This window comes from Choristoneura fumiferana, chromosome 25, assembly GCF_025370935.1.
Source record: "Choristoneura fumiferana chromosome 25, NRCan_CFum_1, whole genome shotgun sequence".
Taxonomy (NCBI): Eukaryota; Metazoa; Arthropoda; class Insecta; order Lepidoptera; family Tortricidae; genus Choristoneura; species Choristoneura fumiferana.
The window spans coordinates 12,652,537-12,674,958 of NC_133496.1; the positions used below are offsets into that span (position 1 = coordinate 12,652,537).

A 22,422-nucleotide genomic window follows, 5' to 3' on the forward strand; every position below is an offset into this window, starting at 1 on the left:
TTTTTGATATATGAACATCAAGCTTTATGTCATTTAGATCATATAGTTTGAAGTTCAAATCACAATAAGTCCTTTATAAAGGACTGGGTGTTAGGAGGATAATATAAGTGGGATGGGATATAAGTTTCTTGTTAAAAAAATCATTTTTTATTTAAAAATTTTTGCTGACTGTTTTTGTTGACTGTACTTGCTTTGTCATCCAAACTACATTTCCGTACCAAATTTAAAGACGATGCCATTAACCGTTGAGGAGTTCCATCCTGCAGAGTCGATCCTGGCTGGAGCATCAGGATATTTATACCAGATTATTGTATTGTCACCATTTACATAAATACCCCCAAATCCCTCAACGAATGCGCAAGACAGGCCTCAGCAAGGAATAAATGGCGCACGGTAGTGAAGCGCTACCGAGAGTCTTGCGTGACCACGACTGCTCTGCCAAGAGTAAGCGACTGAGATGAAGAGACATAAGTATGCCAAATTTCAAATAAATCCGACCACTGGAAGTGGGTCTAATTCAGCTTTCAAGATTTGACCCGCACGTAGGTATAATACAGACATACGTAATACATACCTATAATTGCAAGTAAAATAAAAGCTTGTAAAAAGATGGTCTGCGTTTTCTATAACCTAGCCAACAAGAAGTTAGAAAACTAACTTATTTGCTGTTCTAGACGTCCAACTATCTACATATTAAATTTCATCCTAATCCGTCCAGTCGTTTTAGTGTGCAGAAGTAACAAACACACGAACGTACGCACGCGCATACCAACAAACTTTTGCATTTAGGTATAATATTAGTAGGCACTAACCTAACCTAACCAACAAAAACTCGGAAAACCCCCGACTTTGTTACTTTAAAGTTCAATATCTCAAAAACTAAGCACTATCGCTAAAAACCAGAGGCCGTCTTGCCTAACGTTTCTGATGCTTACGATCGCAATTAAGTGACAGTTTTTGTATGCGAAATCTGTCATTTGATTGCGATCGCGAGCAACAGAAACGTTAGGCAATACGGCCTCTGATTTCAAATAAAATAAACCGCATTCAAATCGGTCCACCCGTTAAAGAGCTACGGCGCCACAGACAGACAAAGACACATAGCGGTCAAACTTAATAACAACCCTCCTTTTGCGTCGGGGGCTAAAAACAGCATCAAATAAAGCTTAAGCCTGTATACATCGTTGTTGGCGTAAAATCCAGCGGTGTGCAAATCACCCTGTTTGATTTTCTTTTCAACGGTGGGTGTGGCAAAAAGAGTGGCAATTTCACACCACGCTGCGTGTCTAAATTTGTCCTCGGGGGGTCCCTGCGTCTCACGAAATTAACGAAAATGTGCGTTCGGATGAATTCAAGTCTATGAAAGTTTGTTTTTTCAAGGAAAATTGGGTAAGGGTGTGCGGAGGTTCGGGTTGCAGCGAAATGATAAGATTGCTGTATGTCGGTAGTTTTTAAAAGCTTTTATTTAACTTGCCCTGTGTTGTTGTTTGGTATAATTTTTAACTGACTTCAAAAAAGGAGGTTATCAATTCGGTTGTATGTTTTTTGCTAGTTCATTTTGACCTACTTAAAGTGGTCGGATTCACTTGAAATTTGGTATACATTACCAAACCATTACATTTTGGATGACAATGCAAGTACAGTCAGAAAAAGTACAGTTAGCATATTATTTTATACACGTACAAGGTAGGTATCCCAATCCGAACTGGGCAACTACGATCCAAGCCCTCTCATTTAGAGAGGAGGTCTGTGCCTTGCAATAGGACGTTTAAAGACCGAGATGTGGATGTGACAAGGTAATAAATGGAGCCGGAATATTTTAACCAGCGATTGGGTAAGTTGAATTGAACAACCTTTCAAAACCTTCTTTTGTGGTTTGCAAATTCTTCACTTCGTTAGGTCTATTTTCAAAGTGTAGTTTTGTGAAAAATGGTTGAAAATATTCTGGTCTTATTTTGTGTTACTATTTTTTTATCCTGGCAAACGAGCAGGCGGGTCACCTTATGGTAAGTGATCACCACCGCCCATGGACACCTACAGCATTATTCGAAAATAATAATGTTTATTGACAAAAAGTTACATTGTTAATAGTTATAACATGAGATGTAGGGTGATTAGTCTAAATATATACGACACCCTGGTGTCTAAACTAGGCTGAGCCTGTGTCTTAGACACCAGTTTCTTCCTATGACATTACTAATTGGCGATTGCGATTATTAACTAAACACAGCATTATTAGGACTGCGGTTGCGTTGCCGGCCTTAAAACCTATATGCCTATACGTAACGGAGACGCTTCGCGCTTGTTCGGTCAATTACAATAGTTTAAGATTCCGTTTTTTTTAATTAGTCAAGATATTTTCATATATTACATAATAATTATGATTAGCGAGCGAAAATTATGCGGACGATTAATCTGTAATATAATATGTGCGGAAAGCACAAGACCGGTCTGAGTGGAGAGCCTTGGGGGGAGGCCTATGTCCAGCAGTGGACGTCTTTCGGCTGACATGATGATGATGATAATATCGGCTCTCGATGAATATCCATAAACGTACAGTTGAACAAACTGATTCATTTACCAGGGCGGAACTACAAAGGTTGCGCTGTGGTACATGACAACCACACAACGTGCAGCCAAACCAAAGCCAAACCAATAGAACCAACTTGAAACTAGTTGAAACTTAAAATTCAGCAGAATAAAGGGATTTTTCTTTCTAAGCTAAATAGCTTATGTTTTATCCATGCTCTACTACTCTTTTATTAGCAATTCAGGAGTTTTTGACATTATAAAGAGCAGAAAGTACCCAAAAGTGGGTTCAATCGACCTCCAGAAAGTGTATCAAAGAGATGAATGTTCTAATCTCTCGGCACCTCTCGGGTAGAAACATAGAGCAGATGCGAGAACAGCCAATCCACTACGAGTTTTAGCTGTAACAGCTTTCAATGCTCTGAAGGTCCATTATAATAACACTTAAACACCATTCTGCAGCGCATCAGGCATGTTTGCGGAAGAGAATCATCATCATCACCCCAGCCTATATCTCAGAATGAGAGGGTTTGGGCCGTAGTTCCCACGCGGGCCCAGTGCGGATTGGGAACTTCACACACACCGTTGAATTATTTACAGGTGTGTGCATGCATGTTGAATTATTCACAGGTTTACTTACAAAAAGAAAAAAAAATGTTAGTGAGTTAGATTGTCAGTATATTAAGTAACACCTTGTATTTCTATATATTAGGTAGGTACGTATGTTTATTCGTTGCTCAGTACCCTCACCACAAGTTCTGTTTAGCTTAGATCTAGTTCAATTGGTGTTAAATCCTGTTTATTTAGCTCTGTAAATAAGGCTGTTGCAAATTTTGAGACGCATCGCTTGGAACACCTGGATGCCAAGCGTCTTACTATAAAGACCCGCCCGAGACCTTCCTACACTTACACGTATAATGATAGTGGTCAATTACATTGCGCGCCCTGTAATAGGACCTTTAAGACTAAGTTTGGCTTTGCCAGCCATATTCGGGCACATAATAGACAATTCTAAGGGTTCGCCTTTGTCGGACACGACATGGAGGACATCATCATCATATTTATATATCAATATCACATTTAACTGAATCGCGCAGCGTTTTTTCGCAGTGCCTTCACTGTTATAAGCTGTACTAAGGGTACACCTTTAAGATTTATAAGTATCTTAAGTGTTCTGTTGACGACAAATGGCGGAGTAAGGCAGTGTTTTACGGTCGACCACTCCGATGGCTTGTTGGCAGTTTTTTATGGCTCTATTTGTCGCTAATGGTGACCGTGAATTTCTAATAAAGGCTTAGAATCCGTGCTTAGAATAAAGAATGAACCAGAAACTGTGTCATCATCATAATAATATATCAACTCAGATAATTCCAGGAGTGCAAGGCCGGGTTTGAACCCGAATTACTCTGCTGTAGAGGCCATATGTCAAACCTAGGCCACCGCAACTAAAGCGGGGAATATACATGCATGTAGCTCGCGCATTTTCATTCAAGTAGCTTGCTTACTTGTGTCTTATTTGTATAAAGATTGACGCACGCGCGCCAGCTACTTGTACGAAAATGTGCGGGCTGTAGCTACCTATAGGTATGTGTAATTCTAGCCTTATTATCATCATCATCATATCAGCAGTAGGACGTCCACTGTTGGACATAGACCTCCCCTTAGATCTCCAGTTGCTTCGGTTGGCAGCGGCCTGCATCCACCGTGAACCCGCGGCTTTAACCAGGTCATCCGTCCATCTCGTTGGTGGACGTCCGCTGCGCTTGCCGCAGTTGCGGTGATGATACTATGGCCTCTGGTTTATTCTATATTCTAAGTAAAGGTAATGAGCTAGCCAATGACAAATGGACTGTCGTTAAGGATAAGTATAGAAGATTTACTCGTCTGTTGGCAATGCTCCAATGGATGTCACCTAACCTCTTTATTTAGGCTACAAGAGTAATAATGTGAAAGAAATGGGTGGTAATGATGGCAATTCTTAGTGGTTGTTTTTTCAAGGTTCCGTAAGCTAAAAGGAACCTTTTACTGGATCACTTTGTAATTCCTTTTTAAGAACGCGCAGAGTATCAAGGTGAAATTTTAATTATGTATTAGGATTATGGTCTATTACTTTTTTCAATAGTTAAAAACCAAAATTTTTGGTTTCTGCCATCAAAAAACTAAGTTTGTATTTTCATACAAAAACCGAGGGAAACAGACCTACGTGGTACTTCCCGTTGAGTTGCCGTTGAATTTAATAAAAGTGTAAGACCTCATACCACGAGTAAATCAAACGGACCGAAAATTACCGATTTTTGCTCGTGTAAAATATAAACACATACTAAATAGGTACCGAATCGAAATCGTCAGAGCCGTTTTCAAGTTCGCCGAAATAAATAAATATTCAAGATTTTTTCGTTTAATTGTATAAACAAGATGAAGTACAAACTTATTTTTAATTCACGACGAAAAAAGGGCCGATGTAGTATAACTTTAACGCCAATGTCTGTCTCATGCAGACTCAAGCGGATAACCGATTTCCCTCACGTTAGTTCTTTACTATGTTCAATAAAAATCGGTTCAGCCGTTATTGAGATATTGAAATCTAAAATGACAATGTTGGAGGCTTAGATATGTTGGAGGTTTTCTACTTTCCTACCTATAGGCATATATAGGCATACGTTATTATACGTTAGTTAGGTTTGGAGCTCTCAGTGCGCCAGTCCGACTCACACTGTTTGATTTTTCCTACACCTTCTTGTAATTGTAACCGACCTTGCTTTTCGTGAAAGGGCAAACCATTTCGTGATTTATTCAGAAACTACTTAGAAATAACCTTCTTTCTAAACGCTATGACCATGACCTAACCGTAACCCACAACTATTCTCTATAGTACTATACTCTTTGTATTACTATTACAAGGACAGGGCGCCTAAACGTCAAACAGGCTGTCAAAATTCTCAGTCCAAAATAATGAAGAATTTTTATTTATATTAATTAATAAAAAAACAAACTGCCAAGATGAAGTTCATGGATAAATTGCCGGCTGTCATCAGCTGTTGTTTCTGTTGTTTTCTAAGAGCTGGGACGGTTATGATAGCTCTGGTGTCCTTCGTAAGTTACAATCAAAACTTGGGTAAACTTTTATGAAGGGGGCACGGAGCCTCTGGCGCTAATCAATTTTAGGTAATCCGTGCGCTCGTGGATACTAACGTGCCAAAAAAAAATTCCTAAATTGCGAAATTTTTCATATAGGAAAATATCAGAAACTTCTCACAATTTTGTATGCGGCTTGAAACTTTCCGTTTCTTAAATTTTAATTTTCTAAATATCTTGTGAAAATTTCAAGAAATTTCCGATATCTTTTCATACTTTTTGGAAACTTTCCGCGACTTGCACATCTAAGTCTGTACATGGATATAAGCTCGTGGCAGTAGCAAAGCGCGGCGGCTCAACAACTATAAATAATATCATTTGAATTTGATTAAAATCGCGATTGAAGCAATACTTGAATACTTGAAAAACACTACATTAAAAAAAACACAAGTAGGATGTTCATACTCGGCATAAATATTCGTCACTATAAAATATACTCACTAAAAAAAACCGAGTCCATTTTTGATGTTAGAGCCGACTTACTATGGAAACCCTACTATGGCCTTAGCCCACATCCACACACTGCTGAATAATTATATTTCATGTAGGTATGTATTTTTTATTCGATTTGGCTTAATTTTTACCAGATGTAGTTTCTGTCACTGAACTGAGCCATCTGCCAAAGTTAACAGAAATAAAAAACACGGCGTATTTGGTTCACCATGAGCTTTTCACCGAATAAAGGTTTAATAATTCGTGGAACAAGAACTATTTTACTTCCACCACGCCTTCGAAGACGCTTCTGCGTTCTTGGAACTTAATTAAACACCAAATCGAAGTATTGATTGATGTGGTTAAGTGCAATTGTATCGTGTGGCAGCTTGCGAAGACTTGCGAGGGTTTACGTACTGTCCAACAAACTGAATCAATGTACCTTTGTACTAACTAATGTCATGTTAACGTCCCATACTTTTATCGAGAAAATCATAGTGAAATCCATACTAATATTATAAATTCGAAAGTGTGTTTGTATGTTTGTGTGTTTGTCCGTCTTTCACGTCATAACGGAGCGACGGATCGACGTGATTTTTGGCATGGAGATAGTTTATGGGCTCGAGAGTGACAAAGGCTACTTTTATCCCGGAAAATGCACATTTCCCGAAGGAACAGCGCGCGATAACCGAATACCACGCGGGCGGAGCCGCGGGCAAAAGCTAGTTGAGTATTAAACGGTTTCACTGTGGTACATATTATAAATCAGTTTGTATGACTGTACCATCAGTCAAATGTATATAGTCTACCACCCTAAAGATGATTTATCGATTGTGGGTATGTCATAAACAGCAATCGGAGTTCTTTTTTCAGTGCGTTCATTATCTACCTTTTAGAAAAACACGTAACATCATTAATCAAATTTTGGAAATCGAATTTAATTAACCAAACGTAACGTAACTTGGATCACAATACAAGTACAAGTAAAGTTAACAGAAATAACTGTCATGCAATCAGCCGTAGGGTCAACTGTTGGACAAAGGAAGCGTCCCTCATAAATCTCCAGTTGCTTCGGAAACGGCCAGCAGAGCTACTACGAAACTCGAAACTCGAAGTTCTTGTCGTGCGGTCCCTCTGACACTTATACTATTTAATACAAGAGCGAGAGGAGCTTTGAGTTTCGAGTTTCGTAGTAGCCCTGCTGCATCCAACTTGAACCCGCGGCTTTAACTACATCATCCGTCCATCTCGTCGGTGGACGTCCTACGCCGCGCTTGCCGATGCGTAGTCTTCATTCGAGTCATCAAAAATAGCTTGTATTTTATTAAACAGTCTTATCACACCTATTGTCATACTAGACTTAACACCCTGTTTCACCATCCATTGATTAAATTTATCTGACGGATAAATGTGATGCCGTCTCTGTTTGTTTTGTTCGAATAAACGACGGCATCACTTTTATCTGTCAAATAATTAGTCAATGGGTGGTAAAATAGCCCCTTAATTTTGTAAGGAATCTTATTTTCTCAAACATGACATGTAATAGTGACGTTGTGTTACAAATAATAGGCTGAGAAGTATCGCGCTGCAGGCGCTGCGGCTCAGCTGCCTGCCCGCGGTCACTCTAGCGGCCTGCAAAGAGATTTCATACAACTTTGCAGGCGCTGGCCAGCAATGCGACCGTATTTTGTTTCAACGCGCGCTCTCGGGCACCGCCTACGCCAACAGCACCCGCTCTGCAGCCGCCGCGCCAGCAGCCAGCGCGACACGCGCGTACGCAACAGGGCGACCAGACTAGCGTGTAGCGTCCCAACAGCTTTTTTTTTTCATGCCTTGTTCGAGAAAAGCACTATACAAGCCTCGGCTGGAACGTGGGGTTATCCGGCAACCCCCTACTTAATAATATTTTGTGCCAATAAATGATTTTTCTCTCTTTCTTTCTTTTTTGTTACCAGGTGTTTGGACTCCTCTTCGCTCCCAATGTGATCCACACCAAAGGTTTCTGGGACATGGACACGATCCTGTCCAACTACTCCGCGACGACCGAGTCAGCGGTGCAGCTGGTCCTGGGCGCCGTATCCATCTTTCTCTGCTGCATCAGCGTTATGCTGTTAGTAGGGGCACTGTTTGTAAGTAAGGTGATCATTGTAACTTATAACCTACTAACACAGATTTCTAAGTCGCTATACTCTTAACAGAGTGATCGGAATCCTCGCTTGAGGAACTATCGGTTTGTTCCACCCAGATAGGTAGGTAGGGAAGGCCAGATAGTGTAGGCTCTGTTTAAAAATAAGGATATCGTAACTTATAACCTATTAATACAGATATCTAATTCGTAATCGTCGCTTGAGGATTGATAGCAAGAAACTTTCAGCTTGTTCCATCCAGATAATCAACTTAGGTAACTACTTATTTAACCAGATAAAATCTAAAACTTAGGCGTAGTCTTGGCTTGTGTGTGGATAATATTTCTATGCTTAATTATAATTATTGTCGTGTAACAATTGGAGCTATCGTGTAGCTCGTGTAAATTTGGACTCTGCAGAAAATCAGCGTTACTGCACCCATTGTGTAGCAACACATGACGAGTAGACCCTTTTTCAGTGACAGTTGGTACCATTATGACGTAAATTGTGTTAGTTGTATTAATGTTTTCTTGTGTTTCGTGGTGGTGCTGTTGGGACCGTAATTACTGGCACGTGAGGTATCCCATCTTAGGCCTCTAGGTTGGCAACGCGTCTGCAATACCCCTGGTGTTGCAGATGTTTATGGGCGGTGGTGATCTCTTACCATCAGGAGACCCATTTGCTCGTTTGCCATCCAGTCAAATAAAAAAAAAAAAAAAAAAAATTAACATTTTTTTTCTTTCTTTTTAAACATCAAAGAGATTTCAGTCTTGTAGGTAATTGTTCACTTTTACTATATAGTCTACTTCCTTCTCCTCCTTGTTTATTTATTTATTCTGGAGAACCAACAACTTATAACATACAGATTAAAAATAATAATAGATACAGCTAGCTAGTTACAGGCTTTTGTGTCGCAATTATAGGGGTTTGAGTTTTTGTGTCGTATTCCTCAGTATTGAGGGGGCCTGGCCTCCCCTCTGCGTCACTTTCTGTACTTCTATCTTTCTCTTAAAAGCTCTTTTAAACCAATTGCTATTGATACCAATTTTTCCTTCAGAACATACCACGTTTCATCGAGGTCTACCAGTGGGGTGCCCTCATGTACAGTGGCACCGTCACCTTCCTCTGTCTCATCTTGGCCGCCTTCTGCTTTTTCTTGCACAACGATCTGCTCGCGGGCATCGCTCTATTGTGCCTGATCGTGTGTAACATGATATGTAAGTGTTTCTATCCTAAAGTGATTTATTGCATCAGCTGGAGTTCCATATCACCAATAATCATCATTATCATCATCCCATCCTTCATATGTTCCACTGCAGGGCACAGGCCTCCGCTCAGAATGAGAGAGCTTGGGCCATAGTTCCCAGGGCCAGTGCAGATTGGGAAATTCACACACACCATTGAATTTCTTCTCAGTAAATTCCATCACTGTAAAGCTCATGATATATTTCAAATGTAATTTCGCCCAGACTCGAAGCGTCGAACACTCTGCTTGAACCCACTAGGCCACCCCGGTTTTCTCCATGTCAATGACCTATAAATTACTTGGCTCACCCGCGACCTTATGCTAGCTACGTTTGTGCAACAAATGTGTGTTTATGAACTTATGCAGCTCTTCCGATTCCACACTGTAAGAACACAAACAAATCACACGAACCCAATACGGTATTTGACTATTTTTTATATGTTTTATAAATTAAAACTCCACAACGCGTGTTATCGAATAGAGAAACAATTTTCAAGCTACCTTTACAAATAACAAAGTTATAAAGGTTTGAAATTCAAGATTAGACAGAGAAATACATACTGGCATGTGACGTCACACGCCAGTACCGCCATACTTGCTGCATAGAGAAAAGTGATTGAGAACAGAGGTATATAGATTTTTCAAAAAATCACTTTAAATCCAATTTTCAACCGATTTAAGTTTTCTCTTCGCTAAACACTGTCTGGATATCTATATTTTCAGAATAATATTAAGACATGGCAAATTCAGGAGTTGTCAAATACCGTATTGTCACCATCAACACACTACAATGACGCGTTACGGACTCTGAACTCTGGTCTGGGCTGATCTGTTTAGTTTGAACTCTGCTTGAGTTTTCAGGTGGTAGTACCTTGTGCAAGGACCGCCCGTATTGCTACCACCATCTTGCTCGCTAATCCTGCCATGAAGCCGCAGTGCTTGCACTGTTGTGTTTCAGCGTGGAGAGTAAGACAGCCGGTGAAATTACTGGCACTTGAGGTATACCATCTTAGGCCTTTAGGTTGGCAACGCATCTGCAATACCCCTGGTGTTGCAGATGTTTATAATAATAATAAATAATAAATTCATGTTTATGGACGGTGGTGATCTCTTACCATCAGGAGACCCACATGCTCGTTTGCCATTCAGTCGAATAAAAAAAACGCGTCAGTGTAGCGTGGTGGTGGTGGTAGATGGGTTTGTGTGTGTTCTTACAGTGTGGAAGCGGTGGAGCTGCATGAACACGCATTTGTTGCATAGCCGTAAGTAATGTAATGTAATGACAGCGGAATTTTGACATTTACTCATTCATTTCATTTGTAGCGACTCCTAGCGCCATCTAGTGAACAACAATAGAAACTCCTACCATGTTCTACATCGCGCTGTCGAAGTTTCTCAACGCGGTCGCATATATACAAGCTCCGACGCTCTTCCTTCGGACTTCGGTCCCCAGGCATAACACCTGCCTGGAGAGAGATCTCTCTATTGGAGCTCCCCCCACATTCATTCTCCTTTTAGCTGTGTGTGTAATCATTCACTTCAACTCTCGTGGCAGTGTTGCACTAAAATTTAAATAGTACCTAACTGTTTATAGTTGTGCAAAGAAGAAAAATATTGAGAAAATAAAATGGACTATACTTGGTTTGGATAAGTATATAACTAAATGTAAACAAAACAACGTCAATTGGTGTCTTAAATATTGAAATTGTTCCATTAAACTATCTAAACATTTACATTTCTGTATTTAAATACACTAGTCTAGTTTGTACTTATTACAAATTTACAATGATAGATAAGTAAAATGTTTAAAATCCTTAAATGTAGCAAATCTGGCAGCTGAAGTTTGTTTACATTCAGTTAAATACCTATCCAAATCAAGTAGGTATAATTTAGATTAGATTTGGTATATACTACTGGACCGAGCTAATTCTAACTAATACTATAAAATGCGGATTTCAGTGTGTTTGTTTGTTTCGCTTTTTACTCAACTGAATGAGATGAAATTCGATATGGAAATAGTTTGAGACCCTGAGACGGACATAGGATTATTATTATCCCGAAAAATGTGATATCCCAAAATCTTGACCCCTAATTAAGTGACACATGAATTTTTTCACGGATGTTCTTTACGTAACATAAATGAAGACCAGTGCCCTATTTCACGAAGATATACAAGTTACGGAATTAGGTACATTTTAAATTTACCACGAGCTTTGCGGTGAAGGAAAACATCGTGAGGAAACCTGCACAAACCTGCGAAGCGATTCAATGGTGCGTGCGAAGTTCCCAATCCGCACTGGGCCCGCGTGGGAACTATGGCCCAAGCCCTCTTGATCTGAGAGGAGGCCAGCAGTGGGACGTATATAGGCTGAGATGATGATGATGATACAAGTTACAATTTACAAGCGTTAGTTTGTGTTTAACAGTATGCATTAAAAAGTGACTACCGATTGTAAATTGTAACTTGTAACTTCGTGAAATCGGCCACAGGATGTAATTGTTAAGAAATCCCGTGGGAATTCATTAGAATCCGGGATTTGTTATTCGTCCATGCGATCAAAGCAGCGGGTTTATTTTGATATAATAGAAAATAATACAAATGCTAAGAGAAACTCCATTAGAGCAAAAAACAAAGAGGCTCACAAAAACCTCTAAATCTATTAACTGTTATTTAATCTACCTATCTCTCTCAGATACGTAAGTCACTAAAAAGGTTTGCGTATTAATATTTTATGAGAGAAGCTCTTACAATTCAATTTCATACATTTTAAGTAATAGAATTTTGAATAGGAATCGCTGCCTGGGTTAGGTATTTTCAAGTATTGAGGGAAATGCTCATTTGTTATGAAATGGTGTTAGTTTTTTGATGAAGTTTGACGGGTTGAATGCTAAGAGGTTTTAAATTACCTTTGCTTATTATATTCTATTTTTTGCTTATTGTTGTCGGTTTGTAAAGAAGTCTTAATAAAAAAGATAACAAATAACGCATTTTAAGTGCAGTCGCTAACGCAAAAGTCGTTGCCTTTAGGTGCTCAGAAATATTTGAACACTACCTCATTGTCAATCGCATGAGAGCGTGTTCAGATATTATTTTGCACCTAGATATCTTCGTTGTATGGTGACTGTAGGAAACTCTTTGTGTGCTATGTATGTAGATAGGTATATTGGATGAATCATCGTTCCAACAATCAATAGTTTTTTTATTTTTTTTCAGTGACAGTATACTTTGTGATCGTGGCGAATAGTCTACGTATATCTCTAATTTTCCTGTCAAATGCTGACCTTATGCTCTGAAGATGGACCCGTGATATTACAAACGTGTTTGTACATAGTATTTTGAAGTTAACGTCGATAAAAATGTAAAATATATTATGATGTTTACGACTATTTTTTTCGTGATGCATAACAGTTCTTCCTTACCTTACACTCCTTACAAGGTATACGTAAGGGCTCTACCCACGGACGTCTAATTTCGCAGGATCGGTTTTTTACTGGCTATACTAGGGTTGCCAACTTTTTTTACAGGAAATATAGTAAGTATATTTAGGTCTGAGAAGGGAAATAAACAGTATTTTAGAAAAATTAACAGTATTTTCTTCTTTTCGTGTTTTAAAGACAATTTTTTGGGTGCTTCTCGCACAACTTATCAATTTAGTTTCATTTTTAAAAGCCTCATAGACCTTTTCAAAATCAAAACTTAAATTAAGATAAATAAGAAACTAATTTTTTATTAAATTTACATTGGCAAATTGTACTGATTTAGTGTGTGCTTAGGTGTTAGGCAATGTTGATGCTGAAAACAGTATATTAGATACTTTACTTTAGTTCAACAGTAAAAAGTATAATGAAGTGAAAAACAGTATAATACTGTTTTTAACAGTATATTTGGCAGTGTTAGGCAATGTTGATGCTGAAAACAGTATTTTAGATGCTTTACTTTAGTTCAACAGTAAAAAGTATAATGAAGTGAAAAACAGTATATAATACTGTTTATTACAGTATATTTGGCAACCCTATTGGATACCGCAAAAATCATACCTGTGTTCACACACAGAAGTTTGCATCCTTTTTTTACGGGTTAGCATTGGCAGTCGGAGAAGAAAAAAAAACAGTAAGCAGGATGCTAGTGGAAACACTTCTATTAAACTATGTACGTACGTAACTAAACTGGATACCGTTTTTTAGGGTTCCGGAGAACAGAACCTTGTCTCAAGCGGATGGCACTCGCGCTGGCACTGGTTCCAACCGGTCCGAGATATCGTGTCCGTGAACAGTTTCTATGTGTGCGTTGCTCGAGCGCACTTTGTATGTAGATTGACTTCAGTAACCTATCTGTTTTGTGACCTAAGTGACATTACTTTCGTTCAATCCATTCGTGCCAGAGGGCCTACTCCGAAATTTGAAAATCGATGGTCATTCTATCGCACGCGTTCCTTCCCTTCGTGTTGATTTGGTGTTGATGGTTTGTTTCAAAGACAATGGAATAACCAGGACCAAGAGGTTTTATTAAAATAGTTTGCATTGATTTTTATGATATTAACGTCCACTTGCAGGCTTTTTAATCTAGGTTTAAGTGGTCTGAAGTCCTGTCAGATCCATACAAGAACTGTCAGTTTAAGCCTTAAATCGAGATTTAAAAAAGTCTACAAGTCGTCCTAAGTAATGTAATTCTTCGTATCTACGAAAATAAAATTAAGATCACTAATAAAGGACAATGGCATGCAATTTAGCGGGGGCCGATCAAACGACCTTAGCATTCTGCGTTATACAGCGGTTATTTGAATAATGCCGACGGAAATATTTCATTGCCAAGAGAAAAGCATTGTTTCTCATGTTTATTTATTTACTTTATGAAATATCTTAGACTTATAAAAGCACTGGTGCTTAACCGCGGCTTTGCCCACGTAAATCATTAAAAATCAGTGCCAAATTGTCATTACTTTATACGAATTGGATGAGATTTCGAGATTTTATCCCTATTCCGTGGGCGTATTGGGATAAAATCTATCTTCATACTAAATTTCATCCAAATCCGTTTAGTCGTTTAGCGTGATGGAGTAACAAACACTCACATACACACACACTCATAAAGTTTCACAGTATTTTATTCGTCTGGATGGCAAACGAGCCAGTGGGTCTCCTGATGGTAAGAGATCACCACCGCCCATAAACATCTGCAATACCCCTGGTATACCTCAAGTGCCAGTAATTTCACCGGCTGTCTTACTCTCCACGCCGAATCACAACAGTGCAAGCACTGCTGCTTCACGGCAGGATGGTGGTAGCAATCCGGGCGGACCTTGCACAAGGTCCTACCACCTGCAAAACGTACAATACGTATTTACTCTTACATTTTATCATCCGACTATTTATTGTCTTTGATCTATAATGTCTTCCTGACACTGATATATTCAAGTAGAAATGACTAAGAAATGACGTTGGTTTATTATTTTTAAACATTCATTTATAAATTAAAATGTGCGAAATATTTCCAGAGGTTCAAAAATGCTGCTTCATAGTTCCTATAAGAGTCGGGTTAATATTTATAGCAGTTTTAGCCATAGTAAGTAAACACAAAAATATCAATCTCGTCTAGTATTCAAAATTGAAGCCTTGCCGCGGAAGGAAAATAGACCGGTTAAAATTGAAAAAAATATAATAAAATAGTTCAAAATGATACTTTACGTGCTACACCTTGTGATCCGTTTATTTTACAACTTTTTCTTGGATTTCATTTTACTTCACCGCCGCGTTAATTCATCTTAAAAATTTAAACATTATAGTAAAGCCTAGTTTTCAATAGTTTGCAAAGTGTGAAAGGTAAGGTATTTTACGATAGCTAACGCGGTTATTTAACAGTGTACGCGAGTTTCTTAGGGTTCCGTACCTCAAAAGGGCCCTGTCTGTCAAGACCCTTTTTCTAGGAACGCGTAGAAGTATCAAGCTGAAATTTATATCAAATACTGAGATCTACTGTCCCTTGGAGCTGTGAAAAAAATCAAACTTCTAAGCCAACGTAATCAAAAGATGCAGCCGTTTATGCTGCATATTTCCGCAAATTTTCGAAATTCGCAAGGGAATCAAAACCTACAGGGTACTTTCCGTGAGCTCAGAATCTTGAAATTTGGTATGAAGGTAGTTAATATAACACAACCAACTATAAAAGTCTCAACATCTCGATTTTTTTGTCTGTCTGTAAATATCAATGACCAATATAATCTGACCTCATACACTTGGATGTGCTCTGCATGTGGATGTTAAATCACTCGGAAAAAGCGAGAAATAACTTCAAGACACGATTCCCGTTTACATTTACATACCTATAAATGTGCACGGAACCCTCCGTGCGCGAGTCCGACTCGCACTTGCCCGGTTTTTTTTAATAACATTCATCATAACCATCATCATGATATCTGCATAACTTGATCATGACTTCGGGCTAGAGCAGCTTGAGGCAGTGTAGCAATCGGTTCGATGGTATAGTGCGTTTTTAATTATTTTCAGTCTTTTGGTAGAAGTCTTTTGGTAATGTGAAGCTGCGTACGGATTGCGCGTACTAATGTACGCGCAGTCGACTACGCGTGTCCTGGAACACCATGTCCGTACTTGCAGCTATGCGTACACTTTAGAGGAACGCGTGCCGCGCGAGCTCGGCTCGCAGCGAGCCGCCATCAGGCGGTTTTTGGTCGCGCGTCAGAGCGGTCGCGCACGCCCATGAACGCTGTATTTAGACGGCAAAATGCATTCTCAGTCATTGACTGAGGCTCGCAGCTCTATGGATCGATTGACCTCGCGTTCAGGATGGCGGCGGTCCGTACAGGAGCTGTACGCGTATCCAATGTACGCAGCAATATACAGCTTAACGAGCGGTCACCGTAACAGTGCAAAGAACGCTGCAGTCTGCCGTATTTGGTGAACGCCAGATGTAACTAATGTCCGCCTGAAATTTCAGTTTCGGCACGTTTCGGCTTAAAAATCATGTTTCAGCCAAAGGTTTTGTTTTGGGCACAAAATTGGAGAAACATTCGGCCGAGCAAAAACTCACAACATTCTAATTTCTTCATTCGTCTTTCGGCACAGCCGCGTATGGCTCGCCCGAGCTCGTTCGTCTCCGCCGGCTATTGGCACAGTAAAATGGCGTTCGTGCCTGTTCGCGAAAAAGGAAATGCCGGACTAATTATTTTATACCACCTACATGAACTACATTATTTAGTGCGTCAGTTACATAGATTATAATCAAAAAATTTTGGACACGTAATTTTTCTTTTTCCAATCTAACAAAAACCGACAACGATGAAGCTCGTGGAAGTTCTAGGCCGTGCTAAAAAGTGAACGCTGAACTTTAACTGGGTATATCTTTTTTAGGGTTCCATACCCAAAGCGTGCCAGCAGAACCCTATTACTAAGACTCCGCTCTCTGTCTGTCCTGTCTGTCCGTGTGTCACAGGGTTCTTTCTCTTGAGCCGTAATAGTCAGACACCTGAAATTTTCACAGATTATTGTATTGTGTATTGTGTGGCCGCTAACAACAAATACTAAAAACAGAATAAAATAATATTTCAGGGGGCCCGCTCCGAACGTGATTTTTTTTGCCGTTTTTTGTTTGATATTAATAACGGCAACAGGTAGACGCTTGAAATATTCACAGAATAATTAGTACTATACCTAATCAGTTTAAAAATAAATTAATTAATTAAAATAAAATAAATATTTAAGGGAGGTTCCCATACAACAATTTTTTTGCCGTTTTTTTCGCTAATGTCTAATTTTGCATATAAAAAATGGTACGGAACCCTTAGTGGGCGACTCCAACTCGCAAATTACCACTTTTAATTTTTGTTTTCAATAGTTTCTGTTAATCTAGTACGGACTAATTCCTTTTTTTAAGACACCAGCCTGTTGATTGCAGATGACTGGTACAGTCGCTATGAGTGTCCTCGTCAAGAAAACTGGGACAAGCTACAAAGAATTGAGTATTGGGCTTTCAAGGTTGTCCGGTAAGTTTTGTCTCACTCTTGTTAATGAAAAGAATAGAGACTAACTTTTATCCAGTACTTTGGCCGCGCGAATAAGTCTTAAAGATCCAGAATTTTGTTAAATTTCTAAGTTCGTTTTCAAAAATCAAGAAAGTAGTATTTTTTAAGGTTTCGTGCCCGAAGGTTGAGTTCAGTGGGTCGCTTCGTTGTCCGTCTGTCTGACAAAAGACTGTATCCCTAGAACAGTATTTCTTTTGTCGCTACGACTGTTAATTTTCACCCAGTTTGAAAAAATATATATATCTTCCATATATTTTCGCCTCTCCCATCACTCCAGTTCTCTATCTTCAGGAATGCTGCAAAATGCCAGTGTGGTTAAAATATTAAAATGTAACCACATTATTTAAGTAATGGTCTCTAAATTTACATACCGCCATTCTTCATACACCTCATCTGATTATAGTCTGGCGGGCGACTGATTGCAGATTTAAAACAAAAACAACAAAATAATTTTTTTTCATCACACTTGCTCGTAAACAGTGTCATAACATGCAGGCTACCTTGGTTGCAACCCCCCAAATAAAAACCTCGACCTTAATGTGCTTGTCATTCATGACAACCCGTGGTCGGTAAATGAGTCATTGCGCGTACTAATTTTCTTGTCATGAAGCCCGTGGTCGGTAAAGAGTCATTGCGCGTACAAATTTTCTTGTCATGAAGCCCGTGGTCGGTAAAGAGTCATTGCGCGTACACATTTTCTTGTCATGAAGCCCGTGGTCGGTAAATGAGTCATTGCGCGTACTAATTTTCTTGTCATGAAACCCGTGGTCGGTAAATGATTCATTGCGCGTACTAATTTTCTTGTCATGAAGCCCAAGGTCGGTAAATGAGTCAATGTGCGTACTTGTACTGCTGCGCCGTGCCCGTGCGCGCGCTGCTGCTGCAGGACCACATGGTCTACATGCACACGCACGTTGCGGCGCATGCTGAGGGAGGTAGAGGGCGGCGCTACCAAGAGCACAGCTTCGTATCGCCAATGTTTGGAACAATTATATTTTTTCTTTTACAAATATAAAATTTTACTCGCAAATGTGATGAAAAACATTGTATGTCGCACGGGCGGTACTAGAATTACGAACATCGACTCATTAAAGCCCTCAGTCTTCGACTTCGGGCTTATAATAGAATCTCGTTCGTAATTCCTTATTTACCGCCCTTAAGACACAATGTACTATTGAGTGGAACACTTGCTGCCCGTACGCTTGCGATGCGGCGCTCTCCACTCCCCTCCCCCCGTTTCATCCCCCCTACTCGAAAATTCATGGACCGCGCGAGGTCACTCGTCATTGCGCCGTGTGCGCCGTCCGCGCGTGCACCACCTGTCGACAACGAGTGGTCACCGAATGTCGAAGCGGTGTTGGTCGGGTGCCGGGTGGCTCTCATCATCATCCCAGCCTATATACGTCCCACTGCAGGGCACAGGCCTCCCCTCAGAATGAGAGGGCTTGGGCAGTAGTTCCCACGCGGGCCCAGTGCGGATTGGGAACTTCACACATACCATTGAATTGTTTCGCAGGTTTGTGCAAGTTTCCTCACGATGTTTTCCTTCACCGTAAAGCTCGTGGTAAATTTCAAATGTAATTCCGCACATGAATTCCGAAAAACTCAGAGGTGCGAGCTGGGGTTTGAACCCACGACCCTCTGCTTGAGAGGCCATATGTCAAACCACTCGGCCACCACGGCTTGGGTGGCTCTAACCTTTATAATCGTCAGTTAGACCGTCTTTTTTTTTATTGTCAACAATCATTTGTTACAGCTTCAGGTGATGTATTGGGAGAGATGAGGACAGTGGTGCGCACTGGCGTGTCTCTGGCATCAGTTCTCTTCATGTCGATGGGAGTTGTACTACTCATTGCTAATCTAACGGTACAGCTGACCACCATCATCATTATTATCAGTCGTAGCACTTCCACTGTTGGATATAAAATAGGATTTATTTTATTATTATTTCGTATTGAGTTTTTTTTCTAACATCGATATTAAGTTAAGATTGGTTTTTTGAAATCTTTTTGTATTTTTTATTCCAATTCCAAATTTTTTGTTACTTTTACTGTCATCCCGTAAAACCTATATCGAAAATACAAACGCACACGCATAGCACACGGCACGGAATGCCGAGGACCTGGGTTCGATTCCCAGCGCTGGTCTTATTTTTCTGGTTTTTCTGTGCATCTATATTTCAGTTTGTATTTTCGATATCGATATCAAGTTTCTTTTTAATATCGATATTACAGCACTGTGGCAACATTTGTGTGACGAACTGTCAAGTTAGTTCGCCTAATTCTAGACTCGAGTATAGTTAAAGTCTAGACTCGTGTTAGACTCGCAACAACGTAGCACATAACGTTAGCTAGAGTTTTTTTATCTACCCAGAGAGGCTTTTCAGCCATTTGCTGGAAAACCGGAAACAATGCATTCTCCCGTTGGACTCTGCGGGATGCTTGAATCATTTTTTTTACTGTCCCCTTTGGTTTCTTCCTTAACAAACCCTAGCCCTATTTATTAAAATTCTAAGTAGAATTAATTGCATTTGCTTTTGATTGCAGGATTCAAACGACCTAGCGATGATGTTTGTTTGGGGCATCATGGCGATTGTGATCATCGGGGTGGGCACAATCGCCTGCGTGACCATAGAGTGCATGGTCAAAGACACCAACTGCCTCCTCAGCGGGATGGACTGGTTCTCGGCGGCGTTCTTTCTGGTCGCCACCGCTATCTATCTGTTCGGTGATTACTCTTCTATATTTGAAGATGGGCCATTACGTGCCTGTATTATATTTGATATAGGCTCTGTTTCCACCAGAGATGTGCGAGGATGTGTTGGAAAGAATGTGTTTTTCATGAACCAATTGTAACGCTTTATTTACCTAGCCTCGCACAGCACAGCTCTGGTGGAAACAGCTGACCGGAACGAGGCGAAGTAAAGTAACTGTTTCTTTTGTTTTATGAATAAAAACTTCACTTCGAAGTTCAATATCTCAAAAACGGCTGAACGGATTTTGATAAAACATGTCTAAAAACAATCCCTAGAAAACCTGCTTTCAAATAAAATACCCACAATGTTTTTTTTGTTTCAAATTCCGATGAATAAACAACTAATAAATAACTTTCCTTTGATATTGATATTTTTTTTGTAATTTGTACAAACAAACATACTTATACGGAAATTTGGAGACAATCGAACATCAAATACATAATCAAATTGAAGCCGTGGTAGCGGAGTGGTTTGACCTATGGCCTCTCAAGCAAAGGATCGTGGGTTCAAGCCCCGGCTCGCACCTCTGAGTTTTTCGAAATTCATGTGCGGGCTTACATTTGAAATTTACCCCGAGCTTTACGGTGAAGGAAAACATCGTGAGGAAACCTGCACACACCTGCGAAGCAATTCAATGGTGTGTGTGAAGTTCCCAATCCGCACTGGGTCCGCGTGGGAACTAAGGCCCTGAGAGAAGGCCTGTGCCTAGCAGTGGGACGTATTTAGGCTGGGGTGATGATGATGATGATGATGAATCGAATGCATGGTGCATGAAGTCGCGGGCAAAAGCCAGTGACAAATAGATACAATATAAAATAGACCATCCTTTGCCCCTGCGACTATTTGGCAACCATTTGACTTAGCTGCCATTATGTTAATGTAATGGAAAATATATTTAAAATCATAAGTCTTGGCTCGAGTTCAGTTTTTTTGCGAATTTGAGAATCATTTAGCTAAGAAGTACACACTACGATAATTGTATGTTTTGTATTTGGGTGCACGTTTAACTTTAAACAAAGAATTCTGCCATTTTTATCTCGTTAAACCGGCCAAGTGCGAGTCAATGCTAACGCACCAATGATTCCGTACAATCTAGTAGGTATCTATAAATATTCAGTGTTAGGAGAGCCCCTCTCGTAAGTTAGATGTAAACAATGTGGGTCATTTTAGATGGTTATAGTCATAAAAAGTAATATTTTGATTTTGAATGAATGAATGAAAACGTTTATTGCTTGAATGTGAGTCATTACAGTGGTGCTACAATATTTTAAAAGTCCATCACAGCCGGCCGTCATCGGCATATTTTGATTTTACTCATTGGTTGTGCTATAAAAGCTACCTTCATATCAAATTCAAGTTTCTAGTATTTACAAACGGAAGTAGGTTTGTATAGGTTTTTAATTACTGTACTCTGTGCGCTATTGATAAAGGGGTATTAATAGACAGACAGACAACAAAGTGATCCTATAAGGGTTCCATTTTTTCCTATTGAGGTACGGAACCCTAAAAAATACTCCTCATCAAATGGTAGGTCAAGGTAGGTGTGTAGGACTTTAATTCATAAGCCATCATGGAACCATAATATATTATCGTCACTACTTTGAAAAAATCTCGTATCTAAAATGAATATGTCAACAAAATTGAACCTTGATGTAATGTCTATAGAGTTCACTCAGAAAAATTATCTATTTTGAGCTACGAGATTTTTTAAAAGTAGTGACGATATTTCACAGTAAAAGTCATAGTGACATCGCATGAATTAACAAGGAAAATCGTAATAATTTTTCCTTTGAAAAGGTTCTATGTTGGCTCATCAATTAAAGTCCCTGACCGTACCTGTATCTGTTTTTTTTTTGTTGCAGTATGGCTGTATTTCGCTGCTGTAACTAACACATATGGTGCCTATACGTTCTAGCGCCTGTGGGTCTATATGAAAAAATAGTAGTACTACAATTGCAAATATCCTGTAATTGTGTAAATTCCGAAAAAAATCTTTCTAGAACTCAATTTTTGTATTTTTAGGTGTTTTCTGTAGCAAATTCAAAACACATTCAAACGGCCTATTTTATTTTATATTTATGTCGTAGTTTTGAAATTACATTATCTTAAGTTCAATAATGTTAACAGTCGATTTTTAAACTGTACCATTAAGCTAATAAAGAT

At 39.5% G+C, this 22,422-nt stretch overlaps 2 protein-coding genes across 4 annotated transcripts; both read left to right on the forward strand.

Moving 5' to 3' along the window:
- The first annotated feature begins 5,467 nt into the window (after positions 1–5,467).
- On the forward strand, positions 5,468–12,809 carry LOC141442428 (uncharacterized). Of its 2 annotated transcripts, none has more exons than XM_074107409.1 (4): positions 5,468–5,622; positions 8,052–8,234; positions 9,280–9,439; positions 12,683–12,809. In XM_074107409.1, the coding sequence occupies exons 1-4, from the start codon at positions 5,530–5,532 to the stop codon at positions 12,760–12,762; spliced, it is 516 nt and encodes a 171-aa protein (XP_073963510.1). In that variant the 5' UTR covers positions 5,468–5,529; the 3' UTR covers positions 12,763–12,809. The 2 variants fall into 2 exon arrangements, with proteins under 2 accessions (XP_073963510.1, XP_073963511.1); XM_074107410.1 differs by having other exon boundaries at positions 8,052–8,225.
- A 2,095-nt stretch (positions 12,810–14,904) lies between these two features.
- Positions 14,905–22,383, forward strand: LOC141442394 (uncharacterized). 2 transcript variants are annotated; one of them, XM_074107368.1, is made up of 5 exons: positions 14,905–15,031; positions 17,378–17,465; positions 19,261–19,370; positions 20,051–20,231; positions 22,122–22,383. In XM_074107368.1, exons 1-5 carry the CDS (start codon positions 14,945–14,947, stop codon positions 22,172–22,174), a joined length of 519 nt encoding a protein of 172 aa, XP_073963469.1. In that variant the 5' UTR covers positions 14,905–14,944; the 3' UTR covers positions 22,175–22,383. The 2 variants fall into 2 exon arrangements, with proteins under 2 accessions (XP_073963469.1, XP_073963467.1); XM_074107366.1 differs by lacking the exon at positions 22,122–22,383 and having other exon boundaries at positions 20,051–20,637.
- Positions 22,384–22,422: the final 39 nt, after the last annotated feature.

Coding starts and splice junctions, on each gene's coding strand:
- LOC141442394 (XM_074107366.1), top strand. CDS start 14,945: ATGTGCGAAATATTTCCAGAGGTTCAAAAATGCTGCTTCATAGTTCCT. Junction 15,032..17,377: donor TTATAGCAGTTTTAGCCATA/GTAAGTAAACAC, acceptor TGTTGATTGCAG/ATGACTGGTACAGTCGCTAT. Junction 19,371..20,050: donor TACTCATTGCTAATCTAACG/GTACAGCTGACC, acceptor TTTTGATTGCAG/GATTCAAACGACCTAGCGAT.
- LOC141442428 (XM_074107409.1), top strand. CDS start 5,530: ATGAAGTTCATGGATAAATTGCCGGCTGTCATCAGCTGTTGTTTCTGT. Junction 5,623..8,051: donor TGATAGCTCTGGTGTCCTTC/GTAAGTTACAAT, acceptor TTTTGTTACCAG/GTGTTTGGACTCCTCTTCGC. Junction 8,235..9,279: donor GGGCACTGTTTGTAAGTAAG/GTGATCATTGTA, acceptor TTTTTCCTTCAG/AACATACCACGTTTCATCGA.